This window comes from Pogona vitticeps, chromosome 4 (assembly GCF_051106095.1).
Source record: "Pogona vitticeps strain Pit_001003342236 chromosome 4, PviZW2.1, whole genome shotgun sequence".
Taxonomy (NCBI): Eukaryota; Metazoa; Chordata; class Lepidosauria; order Squamata; family Agamidae; genus Pogona; species Pogona vitticeps.
In genome coordinates this window covers 77434720-77453238 of record NC_135786.1, presented here as the reverse complement: position 1 = coordinate 77453238, position 18519 = coordinate 77434720, and the positions used below count along the sequence as shown (strand labels likewise).

Sequence of the window (18519 nt, the reverse complement as noted above, 5' to 3'; positions counted from 1 at the left end):
ATAGTTTGTTTTAGAAAAGCCTTAACATTCTGAGTAAGAAGCATTGAACGCTGCATAATCAGTTGCCATTGGTACCGGTGTCTCAGATTCTGTTCAGTTGGAGTGTTGATTGATACCAAGCATGATTTTTTTTCTGTGATTGTAAAGTATTTGGTTTCAGACAATTTTCAGAAGAATACCAGTTTGTTTTACCCTGTTTTCCTGAAAATAAGACAGGGTCTTATATTAATTTTTGCTCCAAAAAACGCAGTAGAGCATATTTTCAAGGGATGTTTTATTTTTGTCATGTACAATCATCTATGTTTATTCAAATGCATTTCATGTCGTCTTCTGGTTGTTGTGCAATGGTGGAGGGCAGGGTTTCACTTAACTAGGGCTTATTTTTGGAGTAGGACTTATATTACAAGCATCCTGAAAAATCATACTAGGGCTTATTTTCAGGTTAGGTCTTATTTTAGGGGAAAGAGGGCATTGGTATTAGATGTGAAATCATTAAAAGAGAACCTCGTGTTAAGAATGAATTTCTAGTAATTCTAGTAACACCCACATTTAAGTGGCCTTCTTATTTGCTTGTAGTGTTCCTGTGTTTAGACTTCACCATTCTGAATGCATTACTCACTGCAAAATGTGTGAAATGAGTACCCATCACTATAAACTTATTGCAGAGAAAATGAAGTAGAAGAAGTCAAGGAAGAAGGGCCTAAGGAAATGACTCTGGATGAATGGAAAGCTATTCAAAATAAGGATCGTGCAAAAGTTGAATTCAACATCCGGAAACCAAATGAAGGTGCTGACGGACAATGGAAAAAAGGTTTTGTTCTCCATAAGTCAAAGAGCGAGGAGGTAAGATATACTTGGGCATACTGTGAGGGAGTGGGGGTGTCTTATACAATTATTATTTATTTTTAGAGTAAGTAACTTGTATATTTGTATAGGTCCCACTATGTGATTGCTAGTTTGGGTAAGAACAAGTAACGCAGCTAATAATGAGTCCCCAGAAATGAAAAATTGACTCTGGTCCAAACAAAGGTTGTCCATGCTGGTATAAATAAAGGAAGCATTCTGGCTTCATTAATTCAGTGGAAGAGGGTATGCATTGCACCTATATTGTCAATTTCAATGTCAGTGTTCATTAAAATCTGTAGAAATAGGATGTGATATGGTTATTTCCTGGATTGTACAATTTTTAGGTGGGTTATTCACAAATGCAGTGTCAAGTAGAATTTCCATTTACCTCATGTAGTCATCTGAACAGTAGCAGATTCTTACAGAAGTTTTCAGAGTAAGTAATGTTGGGACTAGGTCACTGATGCATGGCATTGGATTTAAATCAGTATTCTCTCTTTGAAGCACATTTTTGTACTGATAAAATATTTCCCAGATCAAATAATAAAGGAAATATGATACAAATAATAAAGGAAACATAGTACCGGGGGGGGTACTATGTTTTTTCACTTATGTTGTCTGTATTTTTAGTTGGTTTGACTTTCTTGCCTCTTTAACATTTAATAGTGTTTTTCTGGAGGTAAATACCTTGTGCAGTAGCCAATGGAGTTGGTCTACTGTTGGATTGATAGTATGTGGTAGAACTGGGGAACAATCTCCCTAATATACTGCAGTCTACAGTGTACCTCCCAAATCTGGTCTGAAGGGTGTGAAAGCCTCAAAAGCCAGTTTCTAACCAACACTAAGGAGGGGAGGGATGGCTGTTCAGTTATAATTGTCAGCAAGCTGTTTGCTCTTGAAAATATGACTGGTCACCATTTAAATAGTTTTGTTTTGGTTTTCCTTTCCTCCTGGCACCACATTTAGTTGCATATAATGTAATCTCAATGAAGTCCTGATATTCAGCAGATCTTATTACTGGGGAAATGTGCTTCAGATGGTGATCTGAATATGTATTGAAATTCTGTATCACCAAATGCTGAAACTATTAAAAAGTTAAGATTTTATTCCAGTATTCCCCATTTCTGTTTTTATTCATGAAATTAATCTTTTCTCAACATTAATGTTAACTCTGCCAAAATAAATGTTAGCCTGCAAACCCTGGCTTTAGTTGCACAACATCCTCTCATGTGCTGCCGTTGACTTCATACTTGCTCTGTCCATTTGTTTAGTGACGTGTGTCCTGCCAGTCCACCTACCTAATCATAGAACTTGTTATTTCTGTATGTAGAGTCTCATTTTCTTCCTTTTGTTTTTATCCCTTGCGTGTGGACAACTTGACTCAGACAAAGGGGATGACAGAGATGCAAGGGAGTCAGCTGGAATCCAATGAGGTACTGACCCTTTATATGTGTTTAGTGAATGAGGAGAAACAGACTTTTAAATAAGCCCACATGAAATGGGCACATCTCTCCAGAAAAAGAATTCACTCATGAATTCTTTCTAATTAATATGGCTGTCCCCCATGCAAACAATTCTTGTCCCTTATTTCTTGTGCCTGTTTGTCAATTTTTACCTTGTCTTACTGTTAGTAATACATTGTATGTAGCACTCGGTTTAAAAAAAAAACATTTCCACACTGTTTTCAAGCACACATTTCTGCTTGGATGACTGCCTTGGTACATACACTTGAATAGTGAATAATCACTGTAGTCTTCTAAAATTATTATTTCTGATCAGGTGCATGTGGATCTGTTTTAGTTCTCATCCTGTTAGTCATGTGTATTTATTGGTGATAAGTATCTTACATGTCTGTTAAGGCAAATACTGTGAAGTAATGTGGTAATTCCCTGTTTGCAGCATATAAATAGAATTGAGGGAGATTTTCAGGCTTTAAGAATCATGGGGCTTAAATAAATTTAAAGATGTTTATATAAACCAATCTTGCAGAAGGAACTCAAAAGGTCATTGAATGCTAACTTTGTGGGAAGGGAGTGTGGCATGTGGATTTAGAGGGGTTTTTTGTAATGGATCTGTTATTTCAGTTGTAGTTGTGTTGTATCTCTTTTATTATTAAGTTAGGGTAAATATTTAATGTTGCGTATTCCACTTGTTTTGAATACAAGCATCCTATTTTACTGTATCGAAACGAACATATGTGTGTTTGGAGTATGCTGATTTGAAACAAAACTGGAGATATGCAATAATGGGAATGCTAATTTTACAGACTCATTGACTGAAATCCAGTAGTGTAACTAATGCCCTGTGTGGCTGATGATATAATCAGCTTTAGGTAGGACAACTTTTTTCAACAAGATTTCATAATTCTAGAGCTGCAAAAGAATCCCAAAGGTCATCAAGCCCAACTCCCTATAGAAGCCAAAATCTACCATTAAAGCAGCTATGCAGCCTTTGCTTAAAAACCTGCAATGGAAGAGAATCTGCCACCTCACACTTCTGTGAGATAGTGCTGGAAAATGAACAGTTGGAACTGGGGTCCAGTGGTGATAAAACAGTTTGAGGGAGGCTTCTAGCAAAACCTTTTCAGTCTTTGTGCTCTTCAGATATGAGTGTGGGGTGGTACATCTTCCACCAGTCCCTTCCAGCGTGGCTGTTGATCAGTAAATAAGGGTGGTCTAGTCCAGAGGCCCCCAACCCCCGGTGTCTGTCCATGGCTTGAGCAGGACCGGGCCACGGAAAGAGACCTCACCCCCCACACGCACCCCCCTGCATAGCCCGTTTGTGTCTGCATACGAATGTGCCCGCACGAGTGCTGCACCATTCTTTGTGCATGCGCACGAGCCTGCACAAGTGCTGCACTGCCCTTTGTGCATGCACACAAACACAGGGGAGGTGCCCCCGCCTTCCCCAGCAGGTCTGCGGAGCTAAAAAGGTTGGGGACTACTGGTGTAGTCCATAGGCTAGTAACTCTTCAAAGCAACAGTCAAAAAATGTGAGAGCAGGAACAGAAATGAGGTTCACACCCAACTTATAAACAGAAGCTGACTGAGTGTGAGTCTGGCAGGCGGAGCAGACAGAAGTTTCAGGAAGAATGCCTTCTTGTTCATTATCTTTAAAAGGTGACATTTTCCTACCTAACTTTGGAAGTCCATCAATACCGTCTGTAATTCTGTGCATGACATATGCCCAGCTCTTAAAAATTGTCTGGAGAGTAATTTTTTAAAATATTGTCTCATGTTGCCATCAACTGTATGAATGCCAAGGGAGCATTTTTCCTTCTGCTAAAATCTAACGTTGGTGAGAGAATGAAGTAGTTACTCCCAGGTTCCATTCTAACATCATTGACTTTTCAGTTCTTGAATACAGTGGTGCTTCAACTTACGACCTTAATCTGTTCCAGAATGATGGGAGTAACTGGAAATGGTCATAAGTCGAAGCACCATTTCCCTTAGGAATGCATTGGAACGCCATTAATCCATTCCAGCTGAAAAACAAACAAACAAATAAATACCACTGAAAGCCGCATCGGGGCTGGAAAAAAAAATCACCAAAAACTTAAAACAAAACAAAAAACACTGCAAGCCCCATCAGAACGTGTTGGGGCTGGGGGGAAAAATCACCAAAACCCAAAACAACAAGAACACTGCAAGCCCCATCAGAAGGCACTAGAGCTGAAAAACAAACACACCAAAAACAAAAACAAAAAAACAAAAAAAAACACAAGCCCCCAAAATGCCCCCCTCCAAAAAAATGCAAGCCCCATCGGGACACGCTGGGGCTGGGGGAAAAAATCACAGCAAGCCCCACCGGAAGGTGCTGGGGCCAAACAAACAAACACACCATACACTAAACACCAAAAAACATCACAGCATGGAAACAGCCCCCCAGCCCAAACCCACCCTTCAAAACCCTGTAAATGTACTTACTCAGTAACAGAAAGCAGCACCAAGTAGTCCGAATCCTCCGACGCACACACTAACCATTGGGGTGAAAGAGCTACAAAGATGCAGCCTGTTCGCTGACCAACCGTTAGTACATTTGAATTCCCCTCCTTTTTCCTCACCTTTTTTTCTGTTGTAACTTGAAGCTCCGGTCACAAGTAGAAACAAAATTTTGCGGCCGGAGCTGGTCGTAAAATGGTCATAAGTTGGGATGGTTGTAAGTCGAAGCACCACTGTATATCCTAGCTGTGTTTAAAAAGCAATGTGAATATGTAATTGAATGAAAGTAAAGCATTGCATATCTTTATAGTAGTCTTTATTTTCAAATATGTACCTTAGTTACATTCAGTTTAAATTATTGTAATGTACTCTGTGTGGGACTGCCTTTAAAAAGTATTTGGAAACTTCAGTAGGTCTCTAGGGTGTTGCAGCTAGACTCCTGACTGAAGCTATTTGCAGATAGAATTAAAAATTCCTTGTTAATAGCTTTGCTGGCTGCCAGTTTGTTTCTAGGCACAACTCAAATTCTAGATATCTTGGGTCTGAGAGAGATCTCCCAATATGATACTCCCCAGTTTTTGAGATATTTTTTAAAAAAAGCTCTTAGGGTGAGGCTTTAATTTCATACCTGCCACCCTTACATGCATGCTTGGTGGGCAGATGAGAGAGCCCCTTTTTTTGGCAGCTCTTCCCAGGCTATGGCACTTCCATCCATAGCAGATAAGGCTGGTCCCTTCCTTGGTGGCCATCCATCAGCAGGCAAGGGCCTTTCTCTTGAGGCAGTCTTTTACTAAGTAATTTAGGACTAAGGGTGTTACTTTTACTAAGTAACTTAGTAAAAGGAGTTTTTAAAGGGGAGTTGTATTTAAAATTTAAAATACACTTTAAAATTGTTCAATTAGTTTTTATTCACTTCAGTGGTGCCTCGCATAGCGACGTTAATCCGTGCAGCAAAAATCACTGCTAAGTGATTTCGTTGCTATGCAATTTTAAAAAGCCCATAGAAATGCATTAAAACCTGTTTAAAGCGTTCCTATGGGCAAAAAACTGACCTTAAAGCGAAGAGCCTCCATATGGTGGCCATTTTCGCTGCCTCTTAAGCGAGGAATCCATCCCTAAACACAGCAAGCGGCCATTTTTTTTAACCCGGTGGCCATTTTGGAACCGCCGATCTGCTGTTAAAAATCATCGCTTTGCAATGATCGGTAAGCAAAACAGGGAACCGATCATCGCAAAGCGGAAAAAACCCCATTTAAAACATCGCTTTTGCAATCGCAAAATCTTCGTCGCTATGTGTTTTCATCGCTAAACGGAGCGCCCGTTAAGCGAGGCACCACTAGTTTGTTTTGTAATGACCATAATGCTGATTGTGTAAGGGAAATCCTACACATTTAGGTTCTTGTTTTTGGAGAATGAGCAAGTGTAAAATACATTCTCTTCAGTGTTCATTGAAAAGAGTAGCCTAATAATTATCATTGCGTTGTTATTAGTGGCAACAGTTCAATATTTTCTCTTACCTCAGAGGTAGTTAAAGGTAAAAAGCTTTGGGTGCTGAGCAATGTTCCCTTTAACTTTAAGCCCTGCACTCAGCCTCGCGCTGGGTTCCACCACGACCTGAACCATAGCAGCTGGAAACACTTTCTGTGGGTGTGCAGAGGAGGAGGAATGCTGCATGGTGTCGTGCATGCTTGCACAGCTTAGAGGGAGGTAACCTTGTAGCTGAATTTTATTTTTCTTTGGCTTTGTGCTTAAGTGGCATTTAAAAAGCTGGCACGACTTAATGATGGTCGGCTGCCATTCCCGGCAAGTAATGGTGATTGTGTACTGTAATGCTTTTCTGTTGTTCTCTTAGGTTCGTTGGCTGCTTAGTGAAAATAACCTCGTGGATAAGTGATACTTGATATTGAATTGCTTGTCCTTTTATTGTAGTCTCACGCTGAAGACTCTGTAATGGATCATCATTTCCGCAAGCCGGCAAATGATATCACATCCCAGTTGGAGATCAATTTTGGAGATCTTGGTCGTCCTGGACGTGGTGGGAGAGGTGGAAGAGGTGGCCGTGGCCGTGGGGGAAGGGCTAATCGTGGAAGCAGAACTGACAAGGTAATACTTGATTCTATTTGCATTCAGTATATTTCAGTATGCTGACTGTTTGAAGCAAAAAGTAAATATTAAGGTATGTTCAGAAATCCAGCTGCTTGCCAACAGTGGCACAGAATGATGCACAGTATGTCATCTTTAGTTTTTAGCTCTGCCTTAACTTTGCTTCTGCAGTTGTGCCATAATTTTAAATGCCCTTCCTACAAAATGAAGAAGCTAATCTGCAGAAGATTTGCCTAATAATCATGGTTCGTCTTTGTGGCCTCTGTGAATCACACCCTGGGTGATCCACGCCTGCACGGAGCCTCATCGGAAAGTCCTAAAGCTTCTGTGGTAACAAAAACCACATTAAAATAAGGCCCCTCCCACCTTGTATAACTACCTTGATGCCAAGGCTCCCCTTTCAGTTTCCTTTCAACCACCACGTTGAGGGCCTCATAGTTCTGCTTCTGTGAGTAAAAGAGAGTTTATTCTTGATTCCTTCCTATTATGAATCTTTTTTCCTTTAAACTTTTAGATCAAATTCATTATCATCAGAGATTTTTTATTTTCTACTTTGCTTGGCCTCCAGCCGCAGCACCTCCCCCCCCCCCCCCCCGCAATCCTCATTTTTTCTCCTCAAATTATTTTCTCCTATTCATGGCCCCTTTGCACCTGTTTAAACACTGCATGGTCTGTGATAACAAAATGCTACTCTCAAATGGCCACGCCAAATGTCTTTTTTGTTTGGGAAAGGCACACCAGACGTCCTCCTGCTAGCATTGTAAAAGCTTCAAGCATGGAGTCCTCCATTCTTGCTTATCCAGATTAAAACTCCGTCTTTGGGAACAATCCCTTCAACCAAATGGCCCAACCTCCTTTTAAAGCAATGGAAAAGGCTCTTTCTGAATCCTCAAAACAACGTCCATCGACCACACCATCTCACTCCAATGCTCCATCCACTTCATCTAAAATTTCAAAAACCCATAAATCAAAGCGCTTGATACCGAAATCCTCGATATCGAAGCCCTCCACTAAACGTCAAATGTCCACCGCAGCCTCTTTGGTTCCAGAGCCCTCTCCGCCTAAAAGACCTAAACAGTACAGTATAAATCTAAAGCTGCAGTCATTTTTCAGCAGCCTCAACAAACCGCCAAATCAATCTCTATTGGTTCGCCTTCTGACGATGATGGAATCCCCTCTCATCAAGCCTGCTCCCAATCACCGGAATGGGATGACAGAGTTGATTGATTAACATCTTCTCCTCCCAGTCCTCAACACTGTTCTTTCGATCAACCCTTCCGTAGTTGCTTCACCTGACAGGGTCGACTCTGAACAGCAACAAGAAACCATACCTTATTTGGTAACATCTGATTGTCCACCATGACTGTCTCAGAGACATTGGACCCAACAGTCCCTGGAGCCGTTCAGCACTCTCACCAGGTTGCCATTTGCCCCGACCAGTGCTTGACTGGACAAATCACAACTGCCAATCAGCCAGTTGCTCTATCCAGCTCAGCCATACCTTCTCATGGTGGGCCTCGGATCTCAACAGCCATTAGTGTCGAAACGGCCATATCACCATGACCCACATCAACTCCAACCTGTTCCCCACCTGGCTCCTAAAAGACCCAGGAGGGTTAAGCAGTTTTCTTCTACACACGAGGCTTTTACAGCTCCAGCCTCCCAATATTTTCCCTCTAATCAAGACAAGGGAAATCATTCCTCTCGCTCGGCATGTCCAGTGTATATATACTCCACTGCTTTACCAGCTCGTGAACAACCTCCATTTCAACATCACCAAGACACAGGCTCTGATATCGATGATCCTCAATATTCATCCTGGTCCATGGACACTCATTCTGTCTCTCTATCGATGCACGATTTCTGTCGCCCGATAGAACCAAGCCATCGAACTTGACATCACTGTGACCCCGAGTTCAACACTGACATTCAGCCATATCCAACGACATCCATGGACACTCGGATGACATCTCCCAATATTGAAAATCCTCAACACCGACAAATGCCCATGGACATGCTGCTTCCATTGACATCGAGCCACAAACGTCAATACTATGACACTCAACCTATCGACACTGAAGTTGATCAACAATCTGTCGACTCCCAATGCGATCCCAATTATTCTGATCACAGATCTAGACCTCAGATGCCATCAGTATTACTGTGGAGTTTCCAGTTCATGACAGTAGTTTCTTTTGTTTTAGGTGTGCCACTCAGAGTAGAGCTTTCAAATACATTCCAGTCAGTGCTACATCGCGAGCAGATCTGTCTTCATTGTTCTGGGTGTCCAGGTTCCAAAGGGGAGATTCTACTGACGTGTTGCTTTCTATCGTTAGAGTTTTTACTGCAGTGCTCCCTCGAAGGTGGTCCAGAAGGATAGAAAGACCTATAAGCTACAATTTTAACATCATAAAATGGATACAGGAAGTGTTGGATTGGGGGTCAAGCACCACTGCAGTATTAGTCTTGCACTATTGTACTTAAGGGGGAGTGTGGTACTTTGTTTTTGAGGCTTCTGACATTAAGGATTCTCACCATTAAAATACTTGTTGAAAGCACTTATTTTCAGAATGATTTTTTGTGTGTGTGATCTTACTACAAATTTACTGATGCATACTAATACTTTTATTTGACCATGTTTCTTTCTAGTTGGTGAAGGAGTTTGATGTGATCCATGCACCCAACCAGGTGGGTGCTATGATTTTATTCCCTTTGTGTAAGGCTAGAGTTACAGACATTCCTAAATCGTCTCTTCCCTCCCTCTTTTTGGTATATAGAGATAAATATATATAGGAGCTGGTACCCTTGTGTCTAAGGTGTGGTTACACATCTTTCAGTAGAAAAAGTTGATACAGTAATGGCAGGTATCCGTTGTATGAAAAAATCTCTCTTCATGGACTACACTGTGCGATGGCATCTGTTCGTAGGATTTCTGACATGCTATATGTCCTAAAATTAATATGGAACCTATGTAGAGCTTTATATTCCAATCAGTATTGGTGATTTCATGTATGTTTTTAATTGTCCACCCAAAGCACAAGTAGAGGAAAGCCAATTTTTTATTCTTCTTGACTTGTTTCTAGCTTATATCTTTTTGTGTTTCTGTCAGCCTTGCTGACATTTGGAAGCCCCATCAGGTATTACATTTTTACAGTCTAATTCTGCAGAATTAATCAGAGTAAAACAGGATATAACTCCTGATTTGAAATTTATTTTAAAAAAAACACCCTGAATGTTGCCAAAGTGCTTCCCTTTACTCCAAATCTGTGTTTACTTTTTCTTGCCTTCTAGGCATTTGAGGCGAGGCTTCAGCTGTTTCTTCAAACTAGAGCAACATGTATTACAAACCATTTTTGCATGTAGTTAAGCCTAGAAAGTTCAGATTCAAGTATCTAGATGGTAGATACGTTGGGAACTTCATGCTACTTTGAATTTACAGAAGAAAGAATAGAATATGAATATAAGATAAAGAACATCTGAAGTCAAATTATCTTGTTCTTCCATATTTATAAAAACCAACATTAACTAGATTTGGAGTCTCCCATTCACCCCCCTGAGTTTTATATACTTAACATAGGCTTGTTCGCATATTGTTGTTAGTGTTTCTGAATTACACTTGCATTGCTAGCCTTATTTTATATGTAATAATATTTTTTAAAAAGGCATGTCACAAACAGTTTAGAATTTAATTTTTATATACTGGTTATGACACAAATCATCCTTCAGTGCCCAGTTGGCATTTCCAGGGGTAGCTTGCAAAATAAAAAAGTACAGAACAAAAATAAGGTAAGAGTGCATGTTAAAATATCAGTTTAAATATTAAAAATTCACTTTTATTTAAGAATTGGTTATTCACCTATTGTGAGAGCAGTAAGTAAGCCATGATAAGTCAAATTAAAGGCCCCTGTTAGTCATTCTTTTTGCAAAGTGGCCAGATGTCTGTGTGGAGAACACAGACAGAGCATGAAAATAGTAGCAACCTTCTGCTTGTGACTAGCAACTGGTACTGGTCACAGCCAGAGATGTGAGGCCTGGAAGGCAACACCACTGAATGTGCACAATATTGTACAGTGCACATTTTTGTATCAGCAAAGCATGTCAGTGTTTTACTGGTTGAACTAGAGGTGTAGTTGATACTCTTACTGTGGAAGGAACACTCATGCATGAGGAATGTAGTAGCAGGATTCTCATTTGTAACTTTCTGAATACAGGGCAGAGACATACATAGAGTTAAACTAAGTTTGTTAGAAGTTTCCTTCAGCTATAGTCTTTTTGCTCATTCACTGGATATAAACATTCCACACATTTATATGAAATGCCAACGAGTGAAAAGTATGCATCTCTGAATATAATATGTTTCCTGTTTTACTTTCAGTCAAGTGCTTCTGCTCCTGATGTTGATGATCCAGAAGCTTTCCCAGCTCTGTCCTAAACTGGATGCCCTAAGCCAACCCAGCCCTTTGTTGGGCTCTCCTCTTCAAGGCTTGCATGCTTAAGGATCCTAAAAAACAACTTAAGAAATTTAAAAGGGGACTCATTCATACCATTCACACCTGAAGACTGAATTTTATCTGTTTTGAAAATGAACTTCTCTTGCTACACAGAAGCAACAATATGGTAGTCAGTTTTGTATTTAGAAATGTAATGGTAGCAGGGATGTTTTCATAATTTTTTTTCGGAAATTATGCATTCTTCATGGATACTTTTTTGTATTGCTGCTTGAAAATATGCGTTTCCAAACTTGAAATATAGGTGTGAACAGTGTGTACCAGTTAAAAGTTTTCACTTCATTTGTTTTTTTTAAGTTAGACTTATAGATGTGTTTTCCTTGAACTACAATTTTAATTCTCGCACACTATCTTCCTTTTAAAACTGCTTAGCAGATTGTTTTCAGTCCATGGTCAGCTGGGATATGTACAGAAAATAGTTTGGAAATTATTAGTACTGTGTGGAATACTAATTTCTGGATTATTTGAGTTTTTAATACTTAAATTTGAACTTGGAAAAGTCCATTTTCTTCTATCTTTGGTAATCTCTGTATTCAAAATCTTTATACAAAATTGATATCAGATACTTGAAAAATAGTCAAAGCACATTGATTTATATTCTCCATACCTGCTTATGAATCTAGAAGCTCTGTTTGGATAATTGGTCGAAGCCATTTTTTAAACAAAGTTACACCTCCCATATTCACCCTTTTAATCTTATTCCCTTCTTTTTTCTTCAACAAAAACTAATTGTCTGTTTGGTAAACTTCTTTTAAAGTTGTTAATATTGTTGCTACCAAAAATACCTTGTAGACTGGAGCAGTCTTTTTTTCAAGACATGAGAGGTTGGGAAGGGAGTGGCATCTATTTCTTAATACAGTTGTTTGAAAGTACATTGATATTTGTCTGGCAGTGCAGTATATCTACGTACAAAAGCACCAGCACTGGATGCATTGAGATGCTGTTCCATTAGCTGGAACTGTGATCCTAAAGAAGAAACCAAAGGGCACTGTGTACTGCTTGGGAGGAGTATTATTTGACTTGTGTAAGTTGGAGGACAAAAGAGCATCAAAATGGGACAACTGTGCTCTCCGTGGGACATAAACCAGAACCTCAACACCTAAATGAAATGTTGTGGATTTTGCTCTGTTGCTTCAACTTCTGGTCTCTACTAACTGACAAGTGAATGTTTTATTTGCAGAGGGTGATTGTAAGAAGTTCTCCTTCCCACTGTAGACATTTCTTAAAGTTTAGCTTAATCCCTGTGAACAAGAATGTTACCACTTTCAAAACACAAGGACTTGAGAAGAGCAAATAATAATAAAAAAGACTACTTAGGCTTTTTGTCTCCCAACATTTGTTAGGAGGCTAGTGTAGGAATATCCATTTATTTAAGGTATTAAAGCTTGGAACATTTGTGGATTTTCTTAATGAGGTGGATGGATGATAATGATGCCCCTATTTTTAGAAACAGGACAGGCAAAATTATTGGAAAAGTGAATAGTAAATTCCTTACTTGCAGTGTTCTACTGGCTTGCATTATCAGAAATATTTCTATCACCATTTGTTTACACGTGTAAAGATTACTTTATTAGAATGGACTCACAATACATTCAATTTTGCAACATTGTAGTCAGGAAGACGGGAAGATTTTTGCAGCATTGTAGTCTGGAAGAGAGATTTTTTTAGGTGTTAATGGTTTTGCCCGAAGCGATATTTTTAAGATGGTGGACCCTTTTTTCAAAGTTTTGGGTGCTTCCTGTTGAGCACTCCTGTTTTGGAGGTAATTGATTTCCTTGGGTCACCATGTGCATATGTTTTCAGTAGAGTTTTTTTCCCCACCATCCATATTTCATAGCATAGAATGTCTGAAGACATTTGATGTTTGTTGTATCCTTAAAAACATTTTATCATGTTACCGCTGTAAAAGTATTCTGGTCCACAAAGACATCCATCCTGAATATGTCTTTGCTGTTCTTTCCATTCTCTTTTCTTACTGTTACCTTTTTAGGCTAGCGATGGTCTTTTATACCTGAAACCACAATCCATTTGCCCACATTATTCCTGAAAGCCATGTCAGATTGATCCTTGACACATCTTTCCTTCATCTTACAACATATTTCTAAGACAGTTTTAGGAAAGCCTTTTAGAGATGGCCCATTTTCTGTTCTTTTGTGTACTTAATTTGTGTCAAGCTGTGAAAAGATATTCTTTAGTATTGGTGCGCATTAACAAAATAAAGGTTTATTTTCATGCTCTTTTATAAAAATGTCATGAAAATTGGCATTATGAATGCCTCTAATGCCAGGCATCTTGCCAGCTTTCTGGGTTACAGATCCCTAAATACTGTTCCTGCTATAGTCTCATTCTTAGTCTATTCTCAGTGGTGGGCATAGCTTTGGCAAAATACATACTGGCAAAGTTAATTATAATATGAGCTATTAAATGAATTAGACTTTCTATCTCATATTCTTTTGCTTGCTTATCCTGTTGCTACACCATTGCATCTAGGAGTGACTTCTCTTAAAAAGGGCCAGTGTTGAATATAAATTGGTTGACTTATTTTAATGTTTGAGCATGGAAGTTCATCTTGTATTAACTGATCTGACTGGCAGAAAAGTTAACCAAATGAGTGAAGGAAAACAGCACAAGGCCTACCGAGGTAAATCTAAGGAACAAAATTATGTTTATTGTGAATATACATCGTTCTGTTGAACGGGTATTGCATCTGATGGTTAAGTATTGCCCTATGAGATTCACTTTCATACCATACCTGTTGACTTAATAAAAACAGGACTGATGCTTCTGGCTGTCTTGAGTGCTCAGAGTATAGCTGTGTGTTTGCATTCAGATGAATAATATTAATTTGGGCACTAACTGAAATAACTTAGGCGGTATCTCTTACAAGAGAGGACTGTAGGTGTTGGTTACATCTTCTGTTTCAGTGACCGTACCTTGCTGGAAAATGCACAGATCATATGTGGTCTTTCTTGTTGTTTTCACCAACAGATGGGGCAAAATGTATATATTATGTACAGGTGATTTGATGCTGACTAAAGTGAGAGGTTGGTTCCTCTCTTGTTCTCCATGTTCTAACCACTTTCCCTTAGTGCAGCTGAAATGAAACTTTTAAACATTGTTAATGAGTATATAAGTGTTGTCACTGTTAAAGGGAATGGGGCATTAATAATTCCAAGAGGGAGGTATTGGTCTTCATCACTCACTATAAAAATTGCACACTCCCCCCCCCCCCGGTCTGTAACTTCAAGTGCATTAGGTTGGCCCGGGCTCAAGTTTTTACTCTGCAGTTGGATTTGTAAGCACTCCAGTCTAAACAAGCAAGTCTTGTAATTTCTTGTAAACAATATGGGGGGGGTAAGATAAAAAGAGGAAGAAGGGAAGAAGTAAAGACTATAGCTTAATGTTTGAGTTGTTCCATCAGCAGGAACACCTCCCTGAAAAGCACAATTAAAAAACAGGCTTCCAGTTGTCAGGGAATTGTTAAATGCGCAACATGATTTGTTGAGTTGAAAAAAATGAATAAAGAAAAAAGATAATTCCGAAAAGCTCCCCCCCCAAAAAAAAACTATTGAAATTTTAAAAAATGAAAAGTAGAATTAAGATACAGCAGTAGAACCTACTTGTTGGATTCTTCACTTTATGGAAAATATTCTGTGTGTTTTTGGTGAGCAGAAGGAAACATGCATAGGCTTGGGAGATAGCTTTTTCTATTCCTCTGTTTCAGGAGTTTGTCGTGATCTTACAACTGTTTTCTGAAGTCCTCATGTTGAGCACCTGTAAATGAACTGCAAACTAACAGATTTAGTTGTTAGTGGTCAGATTGTTATATGTGGCATATTTGGGCTTATATCTAGGCCTTCTTTGGAGTTGTATATCCTAGGGGATAATGTTCCATATTTTGAGGGAAAGTACAGTGGTGCCTCACAAGACGAATTTAATTCGTTCTGCGGTTAATGTCTTGCAAAAAATTCATATTGCGAAACGTGTTTTCCCATAGGAATGCATTGAAATCTAATTAATGTGTTCCTATGGGCAAAAAAAGTCACAACAAAATCAAATTTGGTTTACAAAGGGTTTATTAAGTGCTCTTTAAAGCCATACATATTGTGCAGATGATTTTAAAAAATTCAGTCAAAAAACTTTAACTTTTAAAACATCATAGAAAAACATTTAAAAATCAGCAAACATGAGGTAGGAACAAAAACGGAAAACATTCGTCTTGCGAAGCACGGCCATAGGAACATTCGTCTTGTGAGTCATCAACCCTATTGCCAAAACCATTCGTCTTGCGAGATTTTTGTCCTTCAAGGCACCACTGTATAAGGATAAATGAAGGACTAAGTGCAGATGTAGTCTGCATTTTGGGATTTTCAATCTTAAGAATCTCCACAAGTCCCTAACTGTTTTCCTGGGGTGCTTGCATTGTAGCTTTGATTTGTGTCATTTTGAAGTGTCAGGTTTAGATAGTTATAAACTGATTTTTCATTTCCAAGCTTGAGGATTAGCCCCATTGAAATCCTGCTGAGTAAATATGGATAGAATTTGAACTATGTTGGTTTGGTTGGCAATACTCAGAATGTGTTCTGTGCACAGGTCTGGTGTTTAGGTATCCAGTTTCTGTTCTCTGTTAAGTTGTAGGTGAATCAAAGCTGTCCCTCAAACTGTCCTGAATTCAGCAACTGCATTGGGACTCTTAACAAATTCTTTCCCTCCTCTGGTGTTCCTTGTTTCAAATATAGGACTGTCAAACTGCCTTTCAGTGAAGGCAGCTTTCTGAGTATTTTAAGAGGTTGAGCAAGCTACAGAGTCTCTCATGCACAGGAAGTAACAACTTCTGAGTAGTCTGTATCTAGAATTCCCTGGAAAAGGTCACTACAAGTTGGAATTGACATAAATGGCACATTATTACTATTATTAGAACTATTAATGTTTGGCAAGTTGGACATGGATTTGTTCCTCTGTGTGCTGGCTGTGCTGAGTTTTCACCTGTAGTGCATCAGTGTACCTGACTGGTTGTGAACCATGACCCATTATTTTGGCTCCAGAAAATGGAGGAATTTACTTTGGCATAGAAAAATAATAGGAAATGAGCACACCTACAGGCAACTATATCCCATTTTTGCTCAAAAGGCTTACTCTCACTTTTTGGTTCTATACACTCTTTTCCCCTTTTGCCAAGTTTTATTTGCAGTTGCTGGTAAAAAAAAAAAAAACTGGGTAGCTTGAGGCTGCTGCCAGGAAATTATCACCAAATCAAATGATTGATCAACAGGATGGAAAGCTTAATTACAAACTGTAATTTTAAAAACATGGGAGAGATGAGATACCCAATTTGAATTTGAAAATTTCTTATGCCAGCAGGAAGAATCATCTCTTCAGAGCAACCATTCAGAATTCTTCAGAGCCCCCTGCCCCAACATCCTGGCAGGCTTCCTGTATGTCTTCCTAAGTTGTTTTTTTAAAAGGCCTTCGTTTAATTGCCTTTGTAGGGGAAGAAGGCACAGACAATTGGGGAAGTCCTTGTTGCATGAACAGAGTTCATCTTGCTCCATTTAGAAGAATCTTTCATAAATAATTGCCTGTTTAACTCCATAGTTAAATTTTCACTTTATAAATAACAGGGTAAGACACATATCACACAAGCTGCTTTTGTAATTACATGTTGGTACCTTTTGATATAAAGGCCATTGTTTTTGGAAGTTGAAGTTGTGGCGATTAACCCTGTCATGACTTAGCTGGCCAAATGCAGTCTTTATGAGGAATGACCCACTGAGCTGCATTTATCTGCTTGTCTTACATTGATAATCCTCCTACCCAGGCCACAGTGACCTGCATTGGAGCAGAATATTTTTGTTTAAACAGATCCCTGTCTTGGTTGATCAGCATTACTGAGATAATTTCTGGGACTGTCCATGTGGACAGCAACTGATCTGGAATGTATAAGAGTTCCAAGAAATTACAGCCGAGTTAGTAGAAGACTGGGGGCCTTGTTGGATCTATGGTCAGTAGGTGTGTTCTGTTATGATCTGTTTCCCGTTTCAATGGAATATCTCACTACATTTGGAACCTTCCAAACACTTCAGACTTGCCTTTTCCTTGAATTTTACAATGGGTTCTGCAGGTGAGTTGCATGTTCCATACCTTTTGCAAATTACTGCTACAAGAAGCTAAAACTTAAGCATATTAACAATACTTTCAAGTCATTTGTTTTCTACTATATTTCTCTAATAGATTGCTCCATTTGCTTCTTCAAAATTAATCTTTTTTTTAAAAATGTATCTTGTCAGTTAAATTTCTGTCAAAATGTGGAATACTGTATCAATGTCTGTCCCAGTACAGTGGTGCCTCGCTTAACGAGCGCCTCGCTGAGAGATGAAATCGCTTAACGAGGCGCTCTGGGCCATCGCTGGAGCATTCGCTCAGCGATGGCCCCTATGGCGATTTTTCGCTTTGCGATATTCGCTAAGCGATTTGCTTAGCGAATATTGCATAACGAAGCGGGGGAGAACAGCTGATAGGCGATTCCAAAATGGCCGCCGGAAGGTCCGCGCCGCATTTTGGCGCCCTGCCCTCGCTTACCGAGGGCGCGAAAATGGCGGCGCTATGGAAGAACCTCGCACAGCGGTGAGTTTTCAAGCCATAGGAACACATTGAACGAAGTTCAATGCGTTTCTATGGCTTTTTTATTTTCGCACAGCGATGTTTCGCTATAGCGAAGGTTAATCCGGAACGGATTAACCTCGCTATGCAAGGCACCACTGTATTTCATTTCCACCAAATAGTTTTGTAAAAAAAGCCAAATAGTTAAATTTTCTCACATTCTGAAAACAAATTAGTATTCAAAATTATTCTTATAGTTACAGATCCTTGCCGTTGGGGTCTAAGCAAGTATAAATGTGGGACAAAACCTATTAGAAGAATCTTTTTGCTAACAGATGGAAGGAATCAAATTTTTAAGGGCCTGGTCTGGATAGAGAAGCCCATCAGTTTGTTTCCAGAAATGCAAAGGATGTTTACACTCTTGTGTGTGAGAGAGGGAGAGAGGTTTTAGGGGGCTTGTAACGTGATTTTTTTTTGTTGGACTTAATATATTCATAAAGGATGTGGAATGAGAATGGGTC

At 39.3% G+C, this 18519-nt stretch overlaps 1 protein-coding gene across 2 annotated transcripts in view; it reads left to right on the top strand.

Annotated features, from left to right (window-relative positions):
* SERBP1 (SERPINE1 mRNA binding protein 1) overlaps nucleotides 1-14187 on the top strand; it is a 29318-nt gene extending 15131 nt beyond the window's left edge. For both annotated transcript variants that reach the window (XM_020795272.3, XM_020795271.3), the window contains exons 6-10: nucleotides 666-843; nucleotides 2232-2279; nucleotides 6717-6890; nucleotides 9540-9578; nucleotides 11266-14187. In XM_020795272.3, the coding sequence (XP_020650931.1) occupies nucleotides 666-843; nucleotides 2232-2279; nucleotides 6717-6890; nucleotides 9540-9578; nucleotides 11266-11322 (496 nt within the window). In that variant the 3' untranslated portion in view covers nucleotides 11323-14187. The remainder of the gene's footprint in view (nucleotides 1-665; nucleotides 844-2231; nucleotides 2280-6716; nucleotides 6891-9539; nucleotides 9579-11265) is intronic.
* The last annotated feature ends 4332 nt before the right edge of the window (nucleotides 14188-18519 follow it).